The sequence below is a fragment of the Brachyistius frenatus genome, unplaced genomic scaffold (genome assembly GCF_029030835.1).
Source record: "Brachyistius frenatus isolate BFR_SWC_R1_liver_20210118 unplaced genomic scaffold, ASM2903083v1 Contig_271, whole genome shotgun sequence".
NCBI classification, from domain to species: Eukaryota; Metazoa; Chordata; class Actinopteri; family Embiotocidae; genus Brachyistius; species Brachyistius frenatus.
The window spans coordinates 296,174-317,759 of NW_027210870.1; the positions used below are offsets into that span (position 1 = coordinate 296,174).

At 47.1% G+C, this 21,586-nt stretch overlaps 1 protein-coding gene across 1 annotated transcript; it reads left to right on the plus strand.

Annotated features, from left to right (window-relative positions):
* Positions 1-1,828: 1,828 nt before the first annotated feature.
* LOC138634655 (protein AF-17-like) lies at positions 1,829-19,632 on the plus strand. The gene is made up of 20 exons (XM_069721707.1): positions 1,829-2,184; positions 3,047-3,126; positions 4,140-4,194; positions 4,285-4,394; positions 7,162-7,265; positions 7,646-7,739; positions 8,237-8,347; positions 8,768-8,869; positions 9,020-9,167; positions 9,274-10,152; positions 10,560-10,759; positions 11,083-11,200; positions 11,337-11,403; positions 11,603-11,751; positions 15,030-15,206; positions 15,389-15,465; positions 15,648-16,012; positions 16,155-16,248; positions 18,892-19,095; positions 19,183-19,632. The coding sequence occupies exons 1-20, from the start codon at positions 2,076-2,078 to the stop codon at positions 19,216-19,218; spliced, it is 3,279 nt and encodes a 1,092-aa protein (XP_069577808.1). The 5' UTR covers positions 1,829-2,075; the 3' UTR covers positions 19,219-19,632.
* The last annotated feature ends 1,954 nt before the right edge of the window (positions 19,633-21,586 follow it).

Below are 21,586 nucleotides of genomic sequence, written 5' to 3' on the forward strand. Positions count from 1 at the left end.
CAGTCATCCATTTCAAGATACAACATGCACCGCTTCTCTTTTTTTCCAATTATAACAGGCAGACTTCAGGGTATTTGACTTCCGAGTAGTTCGATGATGTTGAGTAAGATGGTGGCTAAAATAAGAGTCAGGGTTTTTCATGGTAATGTGGAAGGGTTAAAAAAAATCGTACCGGGTATTTTTGTGACACATCAACCTGTGAGCATTAAAGACACATGTAGGGAAATGGGAATGGACTGTGAAGTCCAATTTCCACCTCGAAACCCAGACAGAGTTTACTCCAGAGTCAAAGAGCGTCAACACAGTCAACATGAAAAGCTTCTGCTGACATCTGCTGACTGAGTAATATACCTGCTTCAAAGCCAGACTTCAAAGTATAATCTATGCTGATGCACTATCATCGATATCAATCATGTTTGAGTCATGAAACCTCGGTCTGCGTCAGAGGGACAAACTAATATTGTTCTGTTTGCATTTCGAGAAAAAGCCATTTAAAAAAAAAAAAGAAAGAATCGAATTCAAACGTTTGTGGATCATATCAAACTTTAAATTCACTGAATAAATCGGAATGAAAAGAAATACGAATGTACAATCCGGTTTCCCCCCAAAAAGTTGAAAATCATGTAAACCCGCATTTAATTGAAAATAGAACTAAGACAATATCTCAAATGTTTAAATTGAGAAATGTTAATTGTTTTATGAAAATAATGTTAATTTTTTTTTAAATTTAATGCTGACATGTTTTCAAAAAAAGTTGGAACGGGTTCAACAAAAGACTGGAAAACATCTCAACTAATTTGGTTACCTGGCAACAGGATTGAATATAAAAAACAGCATCTGAGAGAGGCAGAGTCTCAGCAGTGGAGATGGGGGAGGTTCATCCCTCTATGAAAGACTGTGTGGTCAAATAGTGCAACAATTTCAGAACGTTTCTCGATGTAAATTTGTGGGTTCCATCATCTACGGTTCATAAAATCATTAAAAGGTTCGGGGAATGTGAAGAAATCTCTAAACACAAGGGGCAAGGCTGAAAAACAATATTGGACGGCCGTGATCTGTATTAAAAACAGACACAATTCTGTCGCGGAAATCACTGCATGGGCTCAGGAACACTTCCGAAAACCATCGTCTGTGAACACGGTTCATCGCCGCATCCACAAATGCAGGTTAAAACTCGACCATGCAAACAAAAAAACAGATATAAACATGATCCAGAAACATCGCCGCCTTCTCTGAGCTCGAGCTCATTTAAAATGGACTGACGAGACCTGGAAAACTGTCCTGTGGTCTGACAAGTAATTTGACTAAAACATTCACTTCCATGTAATTTTCGACTATTATCATTACGATATTAATTCTTAAATCCGCTGTCTGCCATAACGAAATAGTAATCACGAGTAAAACGGAGGTTGTAGTGACGTTATAGTGGTTTAGGTGCTGCACCGTCTTACAATATCAGGGAAAACCCTGCAGGTGTATTTTTCACACTGAGGATGTTTTTCATTTCAGGTCAGGACACTGGATGGTGAAATAGCTTGTAATTGTTGCCCCGTTATTCTCTTTAAATCCTGCAGATGGCGCTGTTGCAACGCACTTGATAAAGAGCGCAGCCAGCGGTTTTTGACTGACTGATCCACATGTTTTACTTATCTCATTTTATTAAAGAACAAGGTGCGCAGGTTGGGTTTAATCCGACGGGTGACGTTTTATTTTTTATTGTTAATAGTCTGATAACATGCGGCGAAAAGGAGGTTCGTGTTAAAAAAACAAAAACAAAACAAGAACAAGTTGCTGCCTTTGCTGTGACTTTTATTCCGACCCAGAGGAGCAGATCTGAGCATGCGCACTGCATCGGCTCTATGGGGACGGGGAGGACATCACGGAAAAAACGTAGCAACAGCACCACAAACCCCACGCCGAGATTTCGTCTCTCCGCTGCGCCAAAACTGCGCGACGGACGCGGCCCACGACTATGCCCGGTGCGGCGTTAGAGTCCGGGACGACCACTTGACGGGCCTGGCCGAGGTCTGAGCCGTTGCCGGGAGGGGAAATACATTTCTTCATGTGGGAGCAGCATGCGGGAAATGGTCGGAGGCTGCTGCGTGTGTTCAGACGAGCGAGGCTGGGCTGAGAATCCGCTGGTGTACTGTGATGGACACGGCTGCAGCGTCGCTGTCCACCAAGGTAACGTTAGCCGCCGTTAGCGTGTGATTACCGGGGCAGCTGTGGCGGCCGAGCCGGCGGCTGGAGGCTGCCGGAGATCGGTCGGTTCGCCTTCTGTCTACGTGCGTGTTTCTGCGTGTGTGTGCGTGTGTGTTGATGTGTGTGTGGGAGGGGTAGGCAGGCAGGCGTGCTGTTTGTTGTTTCCTCTCCGCACACATGATCGAGCACACAGGGCCAGGCGGTGCTGACACCGAGCCCGGATGGCGCCTCGGCGGCCCTTGAGGTCCGTGAGGGCTGTCTGGCCCGGTCGGGTCCGCTGCACCCTGCAGGAGGAGGCGTGCGTCTGCGCGGCGGTGCAGCCCCGGTGAGGCCCGCCGGTTTAGGACACCGTGTTACGTTGTGTCCACTCGCTTTGTTGAGGAGCAGATAGCTCAAGAGGATCTCAGGTGTTTCCGAGTGGGACCCCCGTGAGGGGAAAAAGGGGCAGATTTCGGACTCCTCTCCGCCTCGCACCTCGGAAATAAATTAAGATTGTGTTCCCTAAAGTCTTGAGAAAGTGTTGTTAAAATGTGACCCAGAAAGATGAGTCTGGACAACATCAGGTGGAGCAGAGATCCGTCTCTGTTAAATTCAACTTTATATCAAAGACTGCTCTGGAATGATTTTTGATCAGGATGACAGCAGCTTTAACAGGTCAACACAAGATGTGTGTAAAAAAAAAAAAAAAACATTATACACTGGAAAATCTAAATAATATGGAGGAGATCAGGTGGATGCTTTACTGTTTATACGTTGGAATCTTTTCTCTGTGTGTGTGTGTGTGTGTGTGTGTGTGTGTGTGTGTGTGTGTGTGTGTGTGTGTGTGTGTGTGTGTGTCTGCCAGCATGCTACGGTATCGTCCAGGTGCCCACCGGCCCGTGGTTCTGTCGGAAGTGTGAGTCACAAGAGCGGGCGGCCCGCGTGGTGAGTACGCCAACACACACAGCATGACACCGGTGGGGTAAAGTAACCGAGTACATTTACTAGAGTACTGCACCGTAGTACAATTTGGAGGTATTTGTACTCCACTCCGGTCCATTTGATGCTTCTTTGTACTTTCCATCCTCTACGTTGAGGTCACACCTTCACGTATCTCCAAATTTGTTGGTTTTAATCTTGAATTTTTCTGCTAAATTGTAGGAGTAAATGTTCCTTTTTCGGGGGTTGAGAAAATTCTCCTACTTCTTAAGCTAAATAAACTCTAGAACTTGGACTGGTTGGAAAAAAAAGCATCATCGGGAGCTGTATTTCTGACCTTACTGATGTTTTAGAAATATAAACATGTAATAATGCAGAGGTGCCCCCAAATCCCTTCTTATAAAATGCCAAACACTAATCTGGATGCAGGACTGCGTGTCAAAAATAGATGTTTATGTTATGTGAAATTACGTTTAATTAAAATGTGCTATATTTGAAATGGACGTCGATCTCTCATCTCGACTGGTAGCGCACAGTCACGATATGATATAATAGGGAAGCAAGGAAAACTTATCCATCAACCTTCTATTCATCCATCATCCATCCATCCTTTCCTCATCCATCCATCATCCTTCTAGCCATCCGTCCACTCATCCCTCATCCATCCATCCATCTGTTCATCCATTCATCCATCCTTTCCTCATCCATCCATCATCCCTCATCCATCCATCATCCTTCTAGCCATCCGTCCACTCATCCCTCATCCATCCATCCATCTGTTCATCCATCCATCCATCATCCCTCATTCCTCATCCATCCACTCATCCATCTATTCATCCGTCATCCATCCATCCATCCATCCATCAACCATTCACTCATCCATCATCCATCCATTCATCCATCTATCTATCCAACCATCATCCTTCTATCCATCCATCCATCCATCCATCATCCTTCCATCCGTCCCTCCCTCCTCCCTCCCTCCCTAACATGCTCTGCTCTCTCCTGTGTTGTCCCAGAGGTGTGAGCTGTGTCCCCACAAAGATGGCGCCCTCAAGAGGACAGACAGCGGAGGTAAATATCTTCCAGTACATTTCCATTACTCGTTCATAAAGAGCCTCATCAGTACCACTGACCTTCTGCCCATCTCTCTCTGCCCATCAGGCTGGGCCCACGTCGTGTGCGCGCTCTACATCCCAGAGGTGCAGTTCGCCAACGTCCTCACCATGGAGCCCATCATCCTGCAGTTCGTCCCCCACGACAGATACATCAAGGTACGGACACACACGCCGCTCACACTGTCGGTCTTCATCAGAGGAGGGTGCCCTATAAAACTTAATTAAGCCGAATTAGCTACTAACAGTTTATTTTTACTGTATGCTGCTGGATGAACTGACAACTGTCAACGAACTACTTCGATTCTGAAGAAATGTTAAAAACACGAAGATTCTCGGGCAACTTCTGTTCTGCTCCTCTTCCTGCGCCATTAGCCTGTACAATATCTCCTGATTCTGAGAAAACGGCCTCAAAATCAGGATCAGGAATAGAACTGTGCATCAGGGTCATGTAATTATACCTATTAAGTGTCAAAAGTGAATTCGGCGTACTTCTTTTTCCAAAACATGAGGCTAAAAAAGAAGCTGAATTTGCAGCGTAACTGAGATTCTTAGATCCGGATCTTGTCGTGAAGAGAGAAAGTCTCCAAAAATGGATTACCTTTTTAAATTTAATGTATTTTTTGATAAGAATACGGTGTTTAGGTTTTTATGGTTTTAATGTCTGTACTTAAACTCAGGTATTACATTGATATCTTTATAAAAATGTTTGAGGTTGTTCATAATTGGTCATTCTAATTCTAAAGTAGGTGAAAAATACACTTTTTTAGTATTAAATTCTCCACTTTAAGTTCAATTTAAACACAAGTTTTGGTTCCAGGCCACAAAAATATCCAGAGTTGGGACTTTCAGTGTCAGAAATCCCACAGAAAGTAAAAGTGAAACAACAATTTCTCGGCCAATAACAAAAGCAGCTTCATGATGCAGCTCGATGACGTGCAGGAAACAGCTCAACTCTGGCTGCTTCCTTAACGGGAAAACCAGTTTTTGCCTCTCGGCGCCGTCGCTGCCTCCACCTGCAGGTCAGAGGTGAACGTACTGAGGTCACGGCCGCTCCCCGGAGGCTGCCGCAAGGCATTCTGGGAAATGGGGGAGAAGGAGAAGCAGTTTGAGGAACGACAAAGAAATACATTTAGCTCAAACAGCAGATGGAAATAGAGTAAAAATAAAAATAATCATCCACCAGCTGCTTCCTGCTTTTTTACTAAGAATTTAATCTTCTTTGATTCTGAACTGTCGGTCAGAGGGGAAAAAAAAACTGAAGGCCTCCCCTTGGGCTCTGGAATTAGACTTTTTACTGATTAAAGAAAATTTAATCCCCCCCAAAATAATCTATGATAGAAATAATCATGTTTTATTATTTATTTGGATCGTCTTCTTTCTGGAGCTCATGCAACAACAACAACAACAAAAATAAAACAAACAAACAAACACATTAAAATGGCACTTTATTCACAAACCAGAAAAAGAGAGAGAGAAAAAAAACTCGACGAAATTTCTCGACGATCAAAGCGACAAAACGGAAAAAATAAAACAATCAAATCAATCAATCAGACGTGATTGGTAGAGCTCTTTTCATACAAATGTTTTCTAACCCAAAACAATAACACACACACACAGGCACATAGTTGTAAACTACAACACTAAAAATACAGTATACGGTTATACTAACTAATAAAACCAACTGAAATGTATTTATAGATTGTCAAATAAATCAATAAAATTCACTTATAAGCTAAATCAAATATTAAACTCGACTAAAAACAACTCTAAACTAAAACTAAATCTAATACTCCTCCACGTTAGTACTCTTACTGGTGTCGTACTTTGATTTCAACAGCGGCGTCTCAAATCGCACACTCTCTTCTGAACATTTGACCGCCGCTTTCTCCGACACCTTAGTTTTGTTCGGCGACATGTTGAGTTACGAAACGCAACGATATTAAGACCCCAGAGAGTCCGGCGCTCAGAAACCCGACAGTCAAATGTTCCACAGAACAAAAACGCAAGACGAGTCTCCTGCCGTTTTATTGTCACCCTACATCAGCCGTCCCTCCAGCTTTCTTCTTCTTCTGGGTAAAGTCTTTGATAGAAGTGGATCCAGAGCAACGCACAGCACAAAGAAATCAATACGTGCTCGGAGCGCATTTGTGTGCATGCCTGCATATAAATGTACATGTGCGAGTGTTTGAGTGCCCGGTTTCATATTACCGCGTCAGCTACAGTAAATTGCATGCAGCTCCCTCCCCTCCCCACCCTCCTCCCCGTCAGAGCCATTCATCCGCACTTTGGCCGCCCGCATTCTTCGACAGCGTCACAATGGACAGCGAAAAACTCGAGAAGAAACTCTTCCCCTTTTTTTTTTTTATTTATTTATTCCGCGCTCGGTGTCGGTCGTGTCTGCGAGCCACCGCCGTCCTCCGAGGGGAGACGGGGGCTGAGCGGGATGTTGGGAGGAAGAGGGAGAGAAAAGGGACGGAGTGAAAAAGGTAAAGGAGCCTGCTGTTCCTTTGTCCCGCACCTGTTCCTAGGCCTCTTCTGCAGCACACACACACACACACACACACACACACACACACACAAAGTGGAAACACAAAAGCTGTGTGTGTGTGTTTGCTTTTGCAGGCTCACATCTGTATGCTTTGCATATCTTATCCGGATAATAAAAGCTCTCTTACAACATCTGGGCAACAGTTTTGCTTCAAGAAACCTCATCTGTTGTCTTGACAAGCAAAAAAAACTTCCTGATCGTTTACAGTCCAGCTGCAGAAGCAGTCTTTCAATCCTCTCCGCAACCGCCGTCAAACAATGATCCACATCACACGCGAACTTACACGCACGCACACACACACACAGCCCCCCGGTCACACCGCCGCGACACCTGTTGTTAATAATGAGAGTAACGGCTGATGCGTCTCCACACCAGACCTGTTACATCTGCGAGGACCAGGGGAGGGAGAGCAAGGCGGCCTGCGGAGCCTGCATGACCTGCAACCGCCAGGGCTGCAGACAGGCCTTCCACGTCACCTGGTGAGTGTTAGTTTTTGTGTGTGTGTGTGTGTGTGTGCGCGCGCAGGGTTTTTCATTGGTGTCCGGGCGGTGGTGGTCAGTTATTTTACCAAAAAGCTCTGCATTTTCATGTCCTTTTGGATCATTGCAATATTTGTTATAAAATGCATGAAAAGTATTAATGACCAAGCATCGGTAAAACATCCGAGATTTAATCCGTCGGGGATCAAACGCTTTCAGGCGACACTGGCAACACCCAGGTGCAGCTGTCTGTGTGTGTGTGTGTGTGTGTGTGTGTGTGTGTGTGTGTGTGTGTGTGTGTGTGTGTGTGTGTGTGTGTGTGTGTGTGTGTCTCTCCTGTTTCCTCTCCCCTGTGACCCCGCAACCTCTTGTGTGCTCAGTGCTCAGATGGCCGGTCTGCTGTGTGAGGAAGAAGGACCAGAAGCCGATAACGTCAAATATTGTGGCTACTGCAAACATCACTACAACAAGATGGTAAAACCACAAAACAAAACAAAAACACAACTAATATGAGAAAACCCTCCTTTTAAACGTGTTGTTTTAATGCACTATAACATTTGTCGTGGATCAGCCCGACAGAGTTTCGCCTTTTTTTTGTTTTTCATGCTGTTATTCTGTGTGAGGTCGTGGTGCCGGATTGTTTGTTATTTACAAACACAACAGAAGTGCCGGCCCGGTGCGTTTACTTCCTGGAGTCGTTGCCCGGTCGACCGGCGGTGACGTCACAAATCTGAAAAGTCATGTTGCCCAACTGATAAAGAGTTCACCTTGTGAAGCTCCTGTGAAAACAACAACAAATTGTTTTTCTCCTTTCGAATTCAATAAACAAGTAGTAGCGATGTTTAGAGAGTGGCGGTGCTCGGCGAGCTGTTTCGCCGTCCGTCTATTAAACTAACCGGCTCGAAGAAAAACAACACGCAAAAGTTGATTTCATTTTACATTCACGACTTTCTTCTTCTGGTTTTTAACAGCAGAAGAAGTTGCGCTCCAGTGAAAACACAGGCAGCTCCTTCACTCATCCCAGGGGGCGCTCTAGTTCCCCGTCACAGGAGAAACAGCACCACCACCACAGACCGAGGAAGGTGAGCCTCACTGCGGTCGCATCGCAGACTGTGTATGAAAAGTGTTCGTAGCTTCCGCGTCTGACAAACGAGCCCGATGCCGAAGTGCCTGAAGCTGCAATACCACCGAGCGCCACTAGAGGTCGGCTCAGAAAAAAGCCTCCGGCTCCGTAGACTCCCATTCAACTTCTCTCATGAAATACAAAGTCGGTGAATTTTCCCTCCACGAGTTATCTCGGTGTTGTTTGCTGAAGTCGCTCCTTCTTTTTAGTTTTCCGGCGGTCCATCTGAAAATAATCCCGTCATTATTAAAAAAAAAAAAAAAAGTAGTGTGCAATTCGGAATGCAGGGTAAGAAATATTTTTGGTAAAATGGGATCATGTTGGTACTGGTATAAAAAAAATAAATTCTAAAGATATGTGTGTGTGTGTGTGTTTTCAGAGCCATAAGGATAAGATTCGGCCAAAAGAGCGCCACAAGAAGTCGACCGACAGCCTCAGTTCTTCTGTTTCCGTTTCCGTGACGACCAGCAGCATCGAGAAGGTAAAAAAAACAAAAACACAAATGTGTCTGTCACTGTGGAGGTGGGATTTAAAATACCCGACGTCACACGGCCTCATGATATAAAAGATCATTTTGACGAGTCATGTCTGGTTTTCATTATTTCTGTTTTGTCCCGCGTCTGTTGGACAGATCTCGTCCAGTCACCACGGCAACAAGGAAGGCGAGGGGAAGCCCAAGAAGCTGAGCTCACACAGTCACGGTCACCGCAGCAAGAAGACGGGAAGCACCGGGAAGAGCTGCTCCTCCTCCTCCTGCTCCTCCAGCCCCTTCAACACAGGTACCACGTGAACGACGAAACCTTCAGTCAGGTGTGTGTGTGTGTGTGTGTGTGTCCGTGTGTCCGTGTGTCTGTTTGTAACTGTGTGTGTGTGTCTGTCCTGCAGGCGGCTCGCTGTCCTCCGCTCAGGATTTCCACCAGTTCTCCTCGTCCTCCCGTCTGGAGCGCGACCACGAGCGAGGAGGCGACGACCACAGCGGGGAGGAGCGGAAAGAGCGCCACAGGCGGCCGGCGGTCCACGAGGAGGACGTGGAGGAGGAGGAGGAGGAGGAGAAGGAGGCGGACAAAGACGAGGAGGAAGAGGAGGAGGACTGTAAATACCACAAGCCGCCGGCGCTGACCCCCGCCGACGGCCCACTGGCGGGGTCACAAGGTCACGACAGGTCGGAGGGCAACGCCAGCCCATTCGAGAACAAGGTCACCATCTCCACCTTCGGCTCCATCATGCGCATCACGTCCTCGTCGGGCCTCGGCAGCAGCAGCAAGATCCGCAAGATCTCCTCCTCCTCCTCGTCATCGGGCGACTACAAGCCCTCCAAGTCGCTCTGCAAGCAGCTGAGCACGCCGCCCATCCTGGAGGAGGCCGGCCCGGAGGACAAGGCCACGCCCCCGCCGCCGCCGCCGCCACCGCCGCCCCGGGAGAGGCGGCACCGCGGCAACAAGAAGAGCCGCCACGGGCCGGGGCGCCCGCGGGGGAGCAAGAACCGAGAGAGGAGGGACGAGGAGCACCATCACCACCACCACCACGCGGCGACTCCTCCTGTTTGTCCTCCTCCTCCTCCTCCTCCAGCCTTAACTTCCTCTCTCTACCCCAGCCCCTCCTCCATCCTCCACCCCGCATTCCCCTCCGCGCTGCCTCCTCCTTCTCCCGCCGCGACCACCACCTCCTCCTCCTCCACCACCTCCTCCTCGTCTTCCTCCTCCTCCTTTTCCTCCACCGCGGGTAGTTTCTCCACAGGCCGCTGCAGCTCGCTGCTCGGCTCCGGTGAGTCTCAGCGAGTGTGTGTGTGTGTGTGTGTGCGTGTGTGTGTGTGTGTGTGTGTGGTCGAACTTCCTGTGCGTGTGTGTTTGCACTTTGCCGTGTTTGCTCGCAGCTCCACTCTGAAGTGTTGAAATGTTTCCGGCAGCTTATCTGAACATCAGAGTCGAACACAGATCCTGTTTCTCTGCTTTCAGAATGTTTAGTAAATCTGCCTCTGAGTATTTATTCAATCTGTGTGAGGCAGAACAAAATGCCCCAGATAGAGTTTTGTTTTTTTTAATGTCTGAGTGACGAACTTCCTGCCCTACTTTCTTCCTTCGTTCCCTCGTGTCCTCAAACCCGGCAGGACTCTCACAGCTTCTGAGATTTTAAAAATGACGACAAGACACCGTCATCTTTCTTTCCCTCAGGTATCTACTCCAGCCTCAAGGACCCTCTCACGCTGGGCGGGGGCGTCTGCAGCACCCCTCTGTCTCTGGGCGGAGGCGTCTGCAGCACCTCCTTGTCCCTGGGGGGGGGCATGTGTAGCACCCCTCTCTCCTCAGGACTCCTCACGTCCCACGTCTCCTCGCTGTCTCTTCCGTCCATCAGCGCCGCGTCAATCGCACAGGTAAACGTCACGCAGAGGACTGAGGTGTCGCGTTTTTAATACACATTTTTGTTTTTAAACGTACGACAAACACGGCCGAAAGAAAAAAAAGGGGGGGGGGGACTGCAGTAATGTGGATCAGATGTTCAACAAAACGACAGTAATATGTTAGTTTATGCTGAACATTCGAAGGCCAATTGTTGTTTCTGCTGACGTGTAAAACTGGAATATCTATTTTGTTGCCGTTGTGTGTTTTTAAAATAAATGAACAACAGAAATATTTTCAGTATCCTCCAGATGTTTTAACTTTGTCAGACAGATGTTAACGTTCTCCTGTCTCGTAGGTGCACCCGGGCTCCAGCGCCTCCTACAGCCTGACCTCCTCTCAGCCGTTCTCCAGCTGCCTGTCCGCAGCGCCGACGCTGCCGCCACTACTGAGTCAAGCCCAGACCTCACTGCCAGGTGTGCGGAGGACACTTCCTCTGACACTTTTCTTCGAACACCTGACTGTAAAATCTGCTGACGGTGCACAACGCCTCAGTGATTCAGTAAACGGAAGTAAAGCTCACGACTGTTTGTCCTCTTTTATTTTTTTCAGAGTCCGACCTCGACGACTGTCGCTTCCCGTGTCAGGGGAACTCGCCGAGGGAGAGTCTGTCCTCGCAGTACGTCTCCGTCTTCTACTCCTTTTGTCTTTTGGTGTCGAGTCCCGGGACGCATGAAAATGAAAACTGCATCAATTGTGTAAAAGAAAAACAACAACCTCCAGAGACGCAGGCTGAACTCCTGCGTCCCCCTCCCCCTCCGCCCCTTTACTCTCTTGACTTCCTGTCCGCCGTGTCCCCCCCCCCCCTCCGCTCGCAGGTCTCCGATGAGCTGTCTTCCTCTGCTGTTCGACCAGAGAGACGGGCTCGGCGCCGGAGTGCGAGCCCGGCCCGAGAACGTCCCGCCGGCCAGCTCGCACATCGAGCTGCTGCTGGAGAAACACGGCAACGGAGAGATGGGAGTCAACAGTGAGTGAGACGACCGACACGCAGCTCACACATTAAAAAAAACACCAGATGATCAAAGGGAGAAAAATGTATTCTACCCGAAATTAAGGGAGGTTTTTCTGTCTTTACGTCAATCTTATTTCCTTTGAAATCCTTCAAATTAAAATAACCTGAGAGGCAGAAGTCACTCATTGGTTCACAGTTTTGATGAGGAGTCACATAACAACGCAGGTCAGAGAATATCAGGGAATTCAATTTTTTTCTTTTTTTACATAATTTCTATTTCAGTTTCAGCAAATTTTAAAGTAAAATTAACATTTTTCCAACTGTTATAATGTTTTATAAACAATTCAATGAAATAAGATTAAATAAGTACTGGTGTGTGTATTTACAGTGAGGTACATTAAATTGGGAAGACAGTGATACAGATATAATTCTGACTTTTAAAAGCTCTTCAGGGGATTTAATAATTTTTGGGGGGCCAAGTCGTGTAATATAAACAGATTTTGTTTTTTTTGCATGTTTAAATTTGAAATGCATTTCATGAAAATATTATATTTTTCCCAAGTCTTTTTAATTTTTTTTTTTGTTATTTCAGGTGTTGACTGTGTTGGCCGAGTGTTTTTTTTTTGGTTGGTTTTTTTTCGTAAACAAGTGTCGAACACTTCAGTAAATATTTTTATTTTATGTGCTGAGGGAAGTAAACGTGCAGGAAAATGTAAAGTTCAGGAGCTTCGGCTACAAAATGATGAATTGAAATACTGAGCGATGAGACGAGACGACAGAAAAGCCGAACGTGAAGTTTGTAAAACGACGATAGATCTCCTAAATATGGGAGAGAGAGTCCTTGTTGCTGCTCTCGTTTGAAAAAGTGTTTGCACGTTGCAGTTTTGTTTGTTTTTTTCGTTTTTTTGGTCCGAGTGTTTATAAAAGTGCGCAGGCCCGAGTTGTGTCGCATCATAGTTGTGTCTAAGCAGTGAAAGGTTTTCACACTGGAGCTCGTAACTTGACGGGAGTAAAACAATGTGTCTGTTTCTTGTCCGCTCAATGCGCAACGACAGCCTGTTTTTCTGTTCATTCGGGGTCGTGGAGTTTCAGCTTTTGTAGCCAGTGGAAGTCAAGAGAGTTTGACATTTGACTTGTGGAGCGGGAAACCTGCAAAAAAACTGCTGCAGTCCTCTGTAAAATATACGGTGTGAACTGCACTCGATTGTGTTTTACCTCTACGCTGACAATCTGCTGCCGTTTACAGTCGATGAATGTACTCGATACTGAAAGCGGCTTTTTTGTTCTATTCCTCTGCGGTGACTTCATCAGCTGACACTTGTTTTCGAATCTATTCTTCACTCCTTTTTTTTTTTTTTTTTTTTTTACTCTCGGCTCGTGTCATCGTTTTTCTACTTTCGATCCATTTATTTCTTCTCCTGAAATCGGGTCCCTTCTTTCCTCACAGCTTCCTAACTGGTTTTTTTTTTTCTAAATCTCCTCCCTCCACCCTCTCGCTGAAGGAAACACCTCCTCAGTCTTCTCCTTAAATATACGTATCTGTGCTCCAGGGATGACTTTGCTTCAGCCTAATGAGTGTGTGGAGCTGCTCCACCCTGCAGACATGAGACAGAGGAGTGTGTGTGTGTGTGTGTGTGTGTGTGTGTGTGTGTGTGTGTGTGTGTGTGTGTGTGTGTGTGTGTGTGTGTGTGTGTGTGTGTGTGTGGGCGAAAAATCAGTGAGGAAACGTTTAAAGGGATCAAATTCCTCCCTCAGGCCGCTGCTGAAGTGACACAGGAAATGAAACGAAATATACTCGTGTGAATCTTCCAGAGGTGTTTAATAATAAAAAAAAATTTTTTTAAAAGGATGAAGATGGAGGATTTTTTTTCTCCACCTCCAGGAGCCGTCCAGTCACGTCACATTGCATTGTGGGATGTTGAGTAAAGATAAAATGAAGTCAAGCAGCAGACGTTGGAGGTTTTTCAGGACACAGCCTCAGTTCTGTGACCTCCTTTTTTTTTTTTCTTCTTCTTTTTTTCTGCTTCAACCCTAACCGGGGCCCGAAGAGCAGAGTAATTGGAAACACCTGTGTGGGGGCGCAACCTTACAGAGTGGACTCAAACAGCCATGTTCAGCTTACTGGGTCGGTCGTTTATCAAAGATATTCCACCGTGCATCAGTTGATAGTTAAGCCTTAACTGATTTATCCTGATACATGCAGGATGAATATCTCCATTCAGTCATAGTTAAATTGAAAAAAATGGGACTTTTCACTCGCTGGTAACTCTGTAACTCGGAAGTGCGCGAGTTATCTGGAGTCCGGTTCATGAAAATCTGTCTGGAAGTAATCCTACTGGCAAGAGAGGACAAAACACAAAACTACAGGATGAGAGAAGATGCAAAGTGATGCAGTGTTGGCCTGACTCATCTTTTTTTTTTTTAAAAAGGAGAGTTTTATTCCTAATCTTTAAAGTGGGTAGGGTGTCTGCCTCCTGGACCAGAACTGGTTCCACAGGAGACGGGCCTGAAAGATTCTACTGTTGGAAACCAGTAACCACGAGCAGACCCAGCACTCTGAGAGTTAACTGTTCTGTTGGGATGATATGATACTTCAGAAGGTCCTTTTAAGCATTTGTTGATGCATCTTGCGGCAAACGGCAACCAACAGTTGGATTGTGAACGGTTTGTTTACAAAGCCTCGAGTTCGGATTTTGTCCGGCGCCATCTTGCTAGTTCGGAGCGGTTCGGAGCAGGAAGTGACCATATTTGGACGAGCTGGGGGGGAGGAGCCAGCGGTGGATTTGACTCGATCTAATTGGAAATCCGACGATACTACGTCCCGCCCACCGATAGCCGTAACCTGACTGCACCACAAGGCCTGTCAATCAAACAGACACGCCCCCAAAACCAGGTCCTTTTGAAGCTTATTTTTTTAATTAATGACGGGATTATTTTAAGCTCGACCTCCAGAAAACTAATAAGAAGGAGCGACTTTAGCTAACAACACCAAGATAACTCTTCGAGAAAATTTTTTGACTTTGTATTTAATGAGAGAAGTTGAATGGGAGCCGATGGAGCCGGGGGACTATTCGGAGTCGCCCTCTAGTGGCACCCGGTGGTATTGCAGCTTAAGACACTTCCGCATCGGCTTCACTTTTCAGAGCCGGAAGCTACGAACACTTTTATGTAGAGTCTGTGGTTGAAACCCAGTGTTTGTTAATGTATGTGGGTTTGTGCCCAAGTAAAAGTCTGTGTGGGAATCGTTGCAGACCGCCTCTGAAATGCTTCGTGTCTCCTCTCGTGCCGCTCAGTTGTGGAGATGCTCCAGTCGCTCCACTCGCTGCAGCAGGAGAACCAGCGCCTCCAGGACCAGATCCTCAGCCTGACGGCCAAGAAGGAGCGGCTGCAGCTGCTCAACACCGAGATGGCCGTGTCCTTCTCGCCGCACGTTCACGCCGCCCAGATCAACTTCCTGTCGTCCAGCCAAGGTCAGAGTCCCCCTCACTGTTTTAACGTCACCGTGTCGCGTAGAGCTCCACCTCATCTCCTCCTCCCCCCCATGCATCCCTCCTTCCTCCATCACACCTCAGGTCATTTATCGACGTTAGATGCTACATATGTTGTGACAGATCGAAACATCAGTGTGACCCTCCGCCTCTCCTTTCCCCAGACCCCCTGTGCACCAATAAGAGCCCCCTGTCCAAAAGCTGCTTCCTGAATGACACCTCCTTCGTTACCTCGTCGGAGGTGAGAAACTCCTTGATCCTTTCTGACCCTGAACGCACCACGCAGACCCGTCAGTTTTGCCTTTTAAGCCTCTTTATAGGATTAAATTACAGATGATACTTCTTGTTCCTGTTTTATTTTTATTTTTTTTTACAGTAAACTCCGGTATTAACAGCTGATCCCCTCTTTTGCCTTCGTTCCAGGAGCTCCACTCCGGTAGTCCGTCCCGCAGTAGCTCCTCCCTCTCCTTCCAGAGCACCCCTCCCCCTCAGCAGAGCCCCGCCCCCTTCGGCCAACCGCTGATGAACGGCTTGAGTCGAGGTCTGGGCGACGGTCTGGGCGGCGGCGGCTGCGGCTCCTCGCTGCCCGTGGTGGGCGGGTTCATGGCGTCCCTCGCAGGGAGTCCTCAGCTGATCATGAACGGCGTGCTGGGCGGCCTGAACGGCGTGATCCAGTCTTCGGGGCCGAACGCCCCTCAGAGCGCGCTGCCGGCCCTGCGGCCCCAGCCGCCGCCCCTCAACCCCCAGGCGCTGGCACAGGGCTTCCAGCTGCCCAAGAGCGTGAGCCCGTAAGTCCACCCCCACCCCCTCCCCCCTCCTCCGTCTGTCCTCAAACCACCGGAAGGACACGGCTGCCTTAAGTGAATAATTACACTCGCACTGTGTCGGATGATTGTCGGCCGTCTTAACGCGACGCCGTGTGTGTTGCAGGTCGTCTCTCCTGTCCGAGCAGCAGAAGCAGCTTCTCCTCGAGCAGCAGCAGCAGCAGCTCCAGCAGTTCCTCACCTCGCAGAACTTCACGCCTGTAAGGACGCTCCCTTCGTTCACTTTTCTCACTCGTTCTCACCGGCACGCTTCAAATGTTTTCACAATCTCCTCGTGGGATCTCCCGGGTTTTTTTTTTTCTCTTTGGATAGTTTCGGAAGACGAGGCGCGATCAAAACGTCGTGAAACGTGAGTGGGAGCGCCGCACGGTGACGCACGCGGAGCAGCTACAATTCGTCGCCGTAGACTTTCTGAAACATTTCAAGGGTCTCTGTTGACCGTTTCCAGAGTTTGACGCGAAATCTGATGTTTTCTCTGCTCCAGTTTCAGGTCCGTGGTGAAATCACAAATAGTTTACGTTCCAGTCGTAACAGAAACGTGTTGAACTCGGGTGCTGATGTTGATCAAAAGACGACACTTGGAAAACTTCCTCATGGAGGTCGTAGCTTCCTCCTGCTCCGTGTGCATCGCTGCGCCGCGCTTCGTTCACGAACTGTTTAGTTGTAGGCAGCAAATTTAAACATTCACCCAGAATTATGGCTCCATGTTGTTACCGTGACGATTTTCTCCAAACAAGTCTGTTTATGGCCGTTGTGTTATAAATCTTTAGCTCGCTGACACGCCCGACCATCACACGGGTGGTGAAATATTTAGTTGTTTGGATTTAATTAAAGCCTCTAACAGCCAATCACGTCCCCTGACCTTTTGGTTTCTGCCAGTCAATGACGACCTGTGATCGAGACGCGAGCTAAATCAGGTCGATTTGAATGCGCTTTAAAAGCAGCAGCCGTCCTAAAGAGGCTTCACAGACCCACAGCAGACTTTTTAGATTTACCCAGTCCTAAAATCATATTTATATCCAAGACAAACTTAACACGTTCAAACAAATTACTCCTTCATATTTCCTCATATTGCTGAATGGTTCGTCTCCCAACAATGACCTCCTGCCAAAAGATTCCCACTAAGGAGCTGGAATATCAGCCGTTAATAATACTTTATACGTAGTTAGTTAATAACTAATAATGCCTGCTGAAGGTGGACGTGAGAGTAACCCTGCTGAGTCGCCTCCAGCAGCAGCCGAGCAGACGACTTGATTTGACTTGCAAACTGGTGAACGTCTGGTGCAGCGAGGCGCTGTGACGCAGTAAATATAGAAACCAGAGGGTTTCCTGTGTGGCTGCGAAGCTTCAGCCGGTGCAAGATGCTGCGCTCCGACACCAGAGAAACAGGAAGTGTTCACAGATGAGAGAGGAACAGGATGAGTCAGCAGTTCTTCTACAGCTGAGAGGCTGCAGGTTTAGTTTATTTAAAAAAAGAATACAGACGGAATAATCGTCGCGTTTGCTGCTGCAGAAACTGAAACCTGTTTGACGTAAGATCCTTGGTGTGTCTGAACTAAACCAATCCGACGTGATTGGCCGGCGGTGTGGAAGTGAGGCTCAGTGCTCCCGGTGAACAGCTCTGCTTTTATACCTCACGCTTCCCGTTTTTCGGGTCGTCCGTCCCGTTCTCGTGAACACGGTATCTCAAGACAGCCTTGAGGGAATTTTGTCAAATTTGGCACCAACGTTCACTTGGTCTCAAAACTCAACTGATTATATTTTTGATTGGATATGTAAGATCAAAGGTCACTGTGACCCCGCAAAACACATTGGTGACCATGACTTCAGAATTCACACGAATTACGACAAAACGTCCCCCGTTTTCGTGAAGGCGATTTCTCTCTTAACGCTTCGAGGGAATTTTTTTCGAACTCGGCACGAACGTTCACTTGGCATCCAAGACGAACAGATTGGCTTGTAGTAGTTAAAGGTCACTGTGACCTCGCGTCGGACCCGTCATCCATCCGTCCCACTCTCATAAACGCGTTATCTGGTGAATTTCTTCAAACTTGGCACAAATGTCCACTCGGTCCGAAGGATTAAACTGAACAGATTTTGGAGGCCAAAAGGTCACTGTGACTTCAAAAGGCACTTTTTTTTTTTTTTTTCTCAAGAATTTATACGTTCACACGTGTCTTAATAGGATAAAATGACGACGTGACGTATTAGATCCAAAAGGTCGAAGGTCACCTTCGCGCCATCAGCTCCGTAACTGATAAGCAGAAGGGGAGACCGGGACCATCTTTAATATGGGGTCAGATACTTGAGTTGGAGACACTAATCTTGGATGTCCAGCTTAAATCTTCCACATTTGAAGCATCGCCTTCTTTAAAGTCTCTCCGACATATTTGATACGAGTCCGGAGAGACATGGATGGAAACTGACGTCTGACTGGTCGGAGGAGTCGGACGGCCACGAGGTTTCTCTTGTGTTTGTGGCACTTCATGGAGGGATTATCTGAAATGTCAGCAGTTTTTAAGCACGTCTTTCACAACTTTGTTCTCACCGACCGACCCAGCTGAAAGACTTTCAGCTGGAAGTGTTTTTTTTTTTTTTTTAAACCTTTTGAATAATGTTAAAAATATGTAAAAAGTTGTTACCACCAAGCACATTACTCTTCTCTGAAAATTAAAACCTTCTGGACACACACAAAAAAAAAAAAAAAAAAACTTCTGGCTGAAAACATCATTCGAATATTCTCAGATCTTTGTAAGAACAAAACGTGGTTTTAGCTGGGGTCACCAGCGTCCGATCAGCTTTCCAGATGTTCTTCATCCCGCCGCCTCCTCTTCCTCCTGCAGGAGCAGCAGGCGGTGGTGTGCCAGATGCTGCAGCGGCAGCGGGAGCTGCAGCGCCTCACGCTGACGGGAGCGCTGGCCTCCACGCCGGGCTCGCCCATGATCGCCCAGCCGCCCGGCCTGCTGTCCTCCGTCTCCCCCCTGCAGGGCGGCCAGGGAGGGGGGAGCCTGTTCGGCCTGCAGGACAACGTCCTCCACAAGCCCGGGGTGAGTGGCGCCGCACGAATCTTATCGGTACCGGGTCCGTCTCCTTGCCGGTTTTTATTTACACGAATCCCGTGATGGCGTTTTCAGGCTGCGGGAGAGAAGGGCGGAGACAAGAACGGGTGAATTCGGGAACGCCGGAAGGCAGCTGGCGTGAAAATACCCGTCGTGGCGGCGGCGCCTCGAAGAACCCGAGGTCACCTCGCAGGACTTTTCTCCTTCTCCGTCACCTTCATCTTTCACCCTCTTTTATGAATGTATAACAGGATGGACTTTGAACATCAAGGTGAAGTTGTTGTTTTGGGTTTTTTTTCCCCCGTGATTTCTCCATTACCGGAGGTTCTTCTCATAGGATTTTTGTTTTGTTTTGTTTATTTTATTTGCGTGTAGGCAGCTTTCAGAGAGCATGAAAACGGTGGTCTCTTATTAAATTGCACTAATTTGTTAGTTGGACCCACGGGGGCTGCTGAACCGAAGGCGGGGCTCGTCTCTTCTCGGACTTCTCGGAAGAACCGGCCGCTCACCGAATTCCCCCCCCACCTTCCGCAGCTTCGAGCGGCCGGCCGGCCGGCCGGCGAGAGAAAAACCCGACTTCTCGCGACCTCAACTGTCTTCCTCGATATTTTGTCTTCCCTTTGTGTTCCGAATTTCTGAACCTCATCCAGATCTTCTCCGTGTTTTGCCGCTTCTCGCCGGCGGCACCTCTCATGTGAACGGTCAATATTTTTTTATTTTTTTTCCCCCGTTGTGTGGTTTAGTGGCATTTCAACACGGAGCTAGTTATTACCTCAGACTTTCTGCCGACTCGTTTTTTTTTTTTCCACTGTTGACGTTTTTTTTTTTTTTTTTTTTTTGTGCAGACTCGTTTTTACCACGACAGCCTTCACTTGGATATAAACGCCCACCAAAACAAACAAAAAAACAAAAACAAACCTGGGTATCGAACTCCTTTTAGACGTAAAGATGGCACAGCAGCATTCCGGCGTCGGCACCGCACCGACTTTTTATTCCGAACCACCACCACCACCAGTTTCTAAAGACTTTTATATCCTTGCAGTTGCTATCGAGATTAAGCAGACGAAACCAAACATTTGGAAATTGTAAGTAAGAAGAAATTCATTGGGTTTTTTTGTGGTTTTTTTTGTGGTTTTTTTCCTAAACAAGTGTGCACTTTGCATGTTCGTAGCTAACAGAGCAAATTAGCCATCCACGCGGTTCCTTGTAAAGGACGCTCGGTACTTACTAGGCCACTAGGGACTGAACAGGTGTTTTTGGTTTATATGAGTATTTTGCACTCTTGTCCTGAAGTGTCAGTTGTTGTTTTTTTTTTTAAATGTTACATTCATACATAGATAAATCTTTTCATGTCCAACGTTAGCTGTTCTTTTAGCAATACTGGATAGATAAATGCCTTAATGATGCTAGATTTACAGAGGAAAACCACGAGCCCAAAGGCTTCACCCTCTTCTCGTCTTTCTTTGATGGTGTTTTTTTTGTTGTTTTTATATCTCGGGCACACATGGGTGGGGTGTGGGTGGGGTTGGGTGGGTGGGTGGGGGGCACGGGCACGTTACGGAAAATGAAAGCACTCCTTCCTAAAAACCTGTTTATACTTTTGATAGCTGACTGATGAATTCAAACAGTTGAAACGTGTGAGTAAAGCGTATAGTGGTAACTGAAGTGTCAAACCATTTTCTATTGTAATTGTTTTTTTGTCTTCAGGTGCAACGTTCTTTAGTCGTTCGTGCTTCGGAGAAACGGGGACTTGTAGAGGCCTCTTCCGGCGAAGCCTGCACAGCGATGTCATTACAGAGGTGTTCACTATTATTTAAGTTCTGCGGCGACAGTGTTCGATAACGCGGCGTGACCGTTGACACCGCTGAGACCGAAGCTTCTCCTTCCACTCCCACTTTTCCGCCTCTCGTCGAGCTCGAGCTTCACTAACCGAGGCTGTTTCACTTTCTTTTTCTTCCCCCCCCCTCTCTGAAGGAGGGATCGTTTCGTTCTCTCTGTCGACGGGACGCCTTTTCGGACACTTCTGTTCGCAATCTTGATCTCCCAAACATGTGACGTGTAAGTTTTGTTTTGTCAGCGGCGGACGTCAGAGAGGTACGACGGAGCGCGAGGGCTACGTTCAGAAAAGAAATTAGAGGAGGAAGTTTGGTTTTTTGTTTTTTTTTTTTTTTTTTTTAACGTTTTGACAATAAAGTCGAAATGTTGACGATAAAGTTGAAAATAGAATTTGCGAATGACGACGAAATGTCGACAGTAAAGTCAAAATGTGCGTAATGAAGTTGAAATGTCGAGAAAAAAAGCCCAAATGTTATTTTCAAAAATACTTGTGAAACTTCATTCTCGACATCTTGAATTTATTCGCGACGATTCGACTTCATTCTTCAGGTTCCAACTTTTTTTTTACCACTTTAACTTCATTCTCGAAAATTCTAGTTCAACTTCGCTCTCGACATTTCGACGTTTTTCTCGAGAGCAAAAT

Bases quoted from the DNA above. Each gene is read 5' to 3' on its own strand.
- LOC138634655 (XM_069721707.1), top strand. From the start codon at position 2,076: ATGCGGGAAATGGTCGGAGGCTGCTGCGTGTGTTCAGACGAGCGAGGC. The intron at 4,395-7,161 runs GTACGGACACAC...TCTCCACACCAG, and splicing joins CCCACGACAGATACATCAAG to ACCTGTTACATCTGCGAGGA. The intron at 10,153-10,559 runs GTGAGTCTCAGC...TCTTTCCCTCAG, and splicing joins CAGCTCGCTGCTCGGCTCCG to GTATCTACTCCAGCCTCAAG.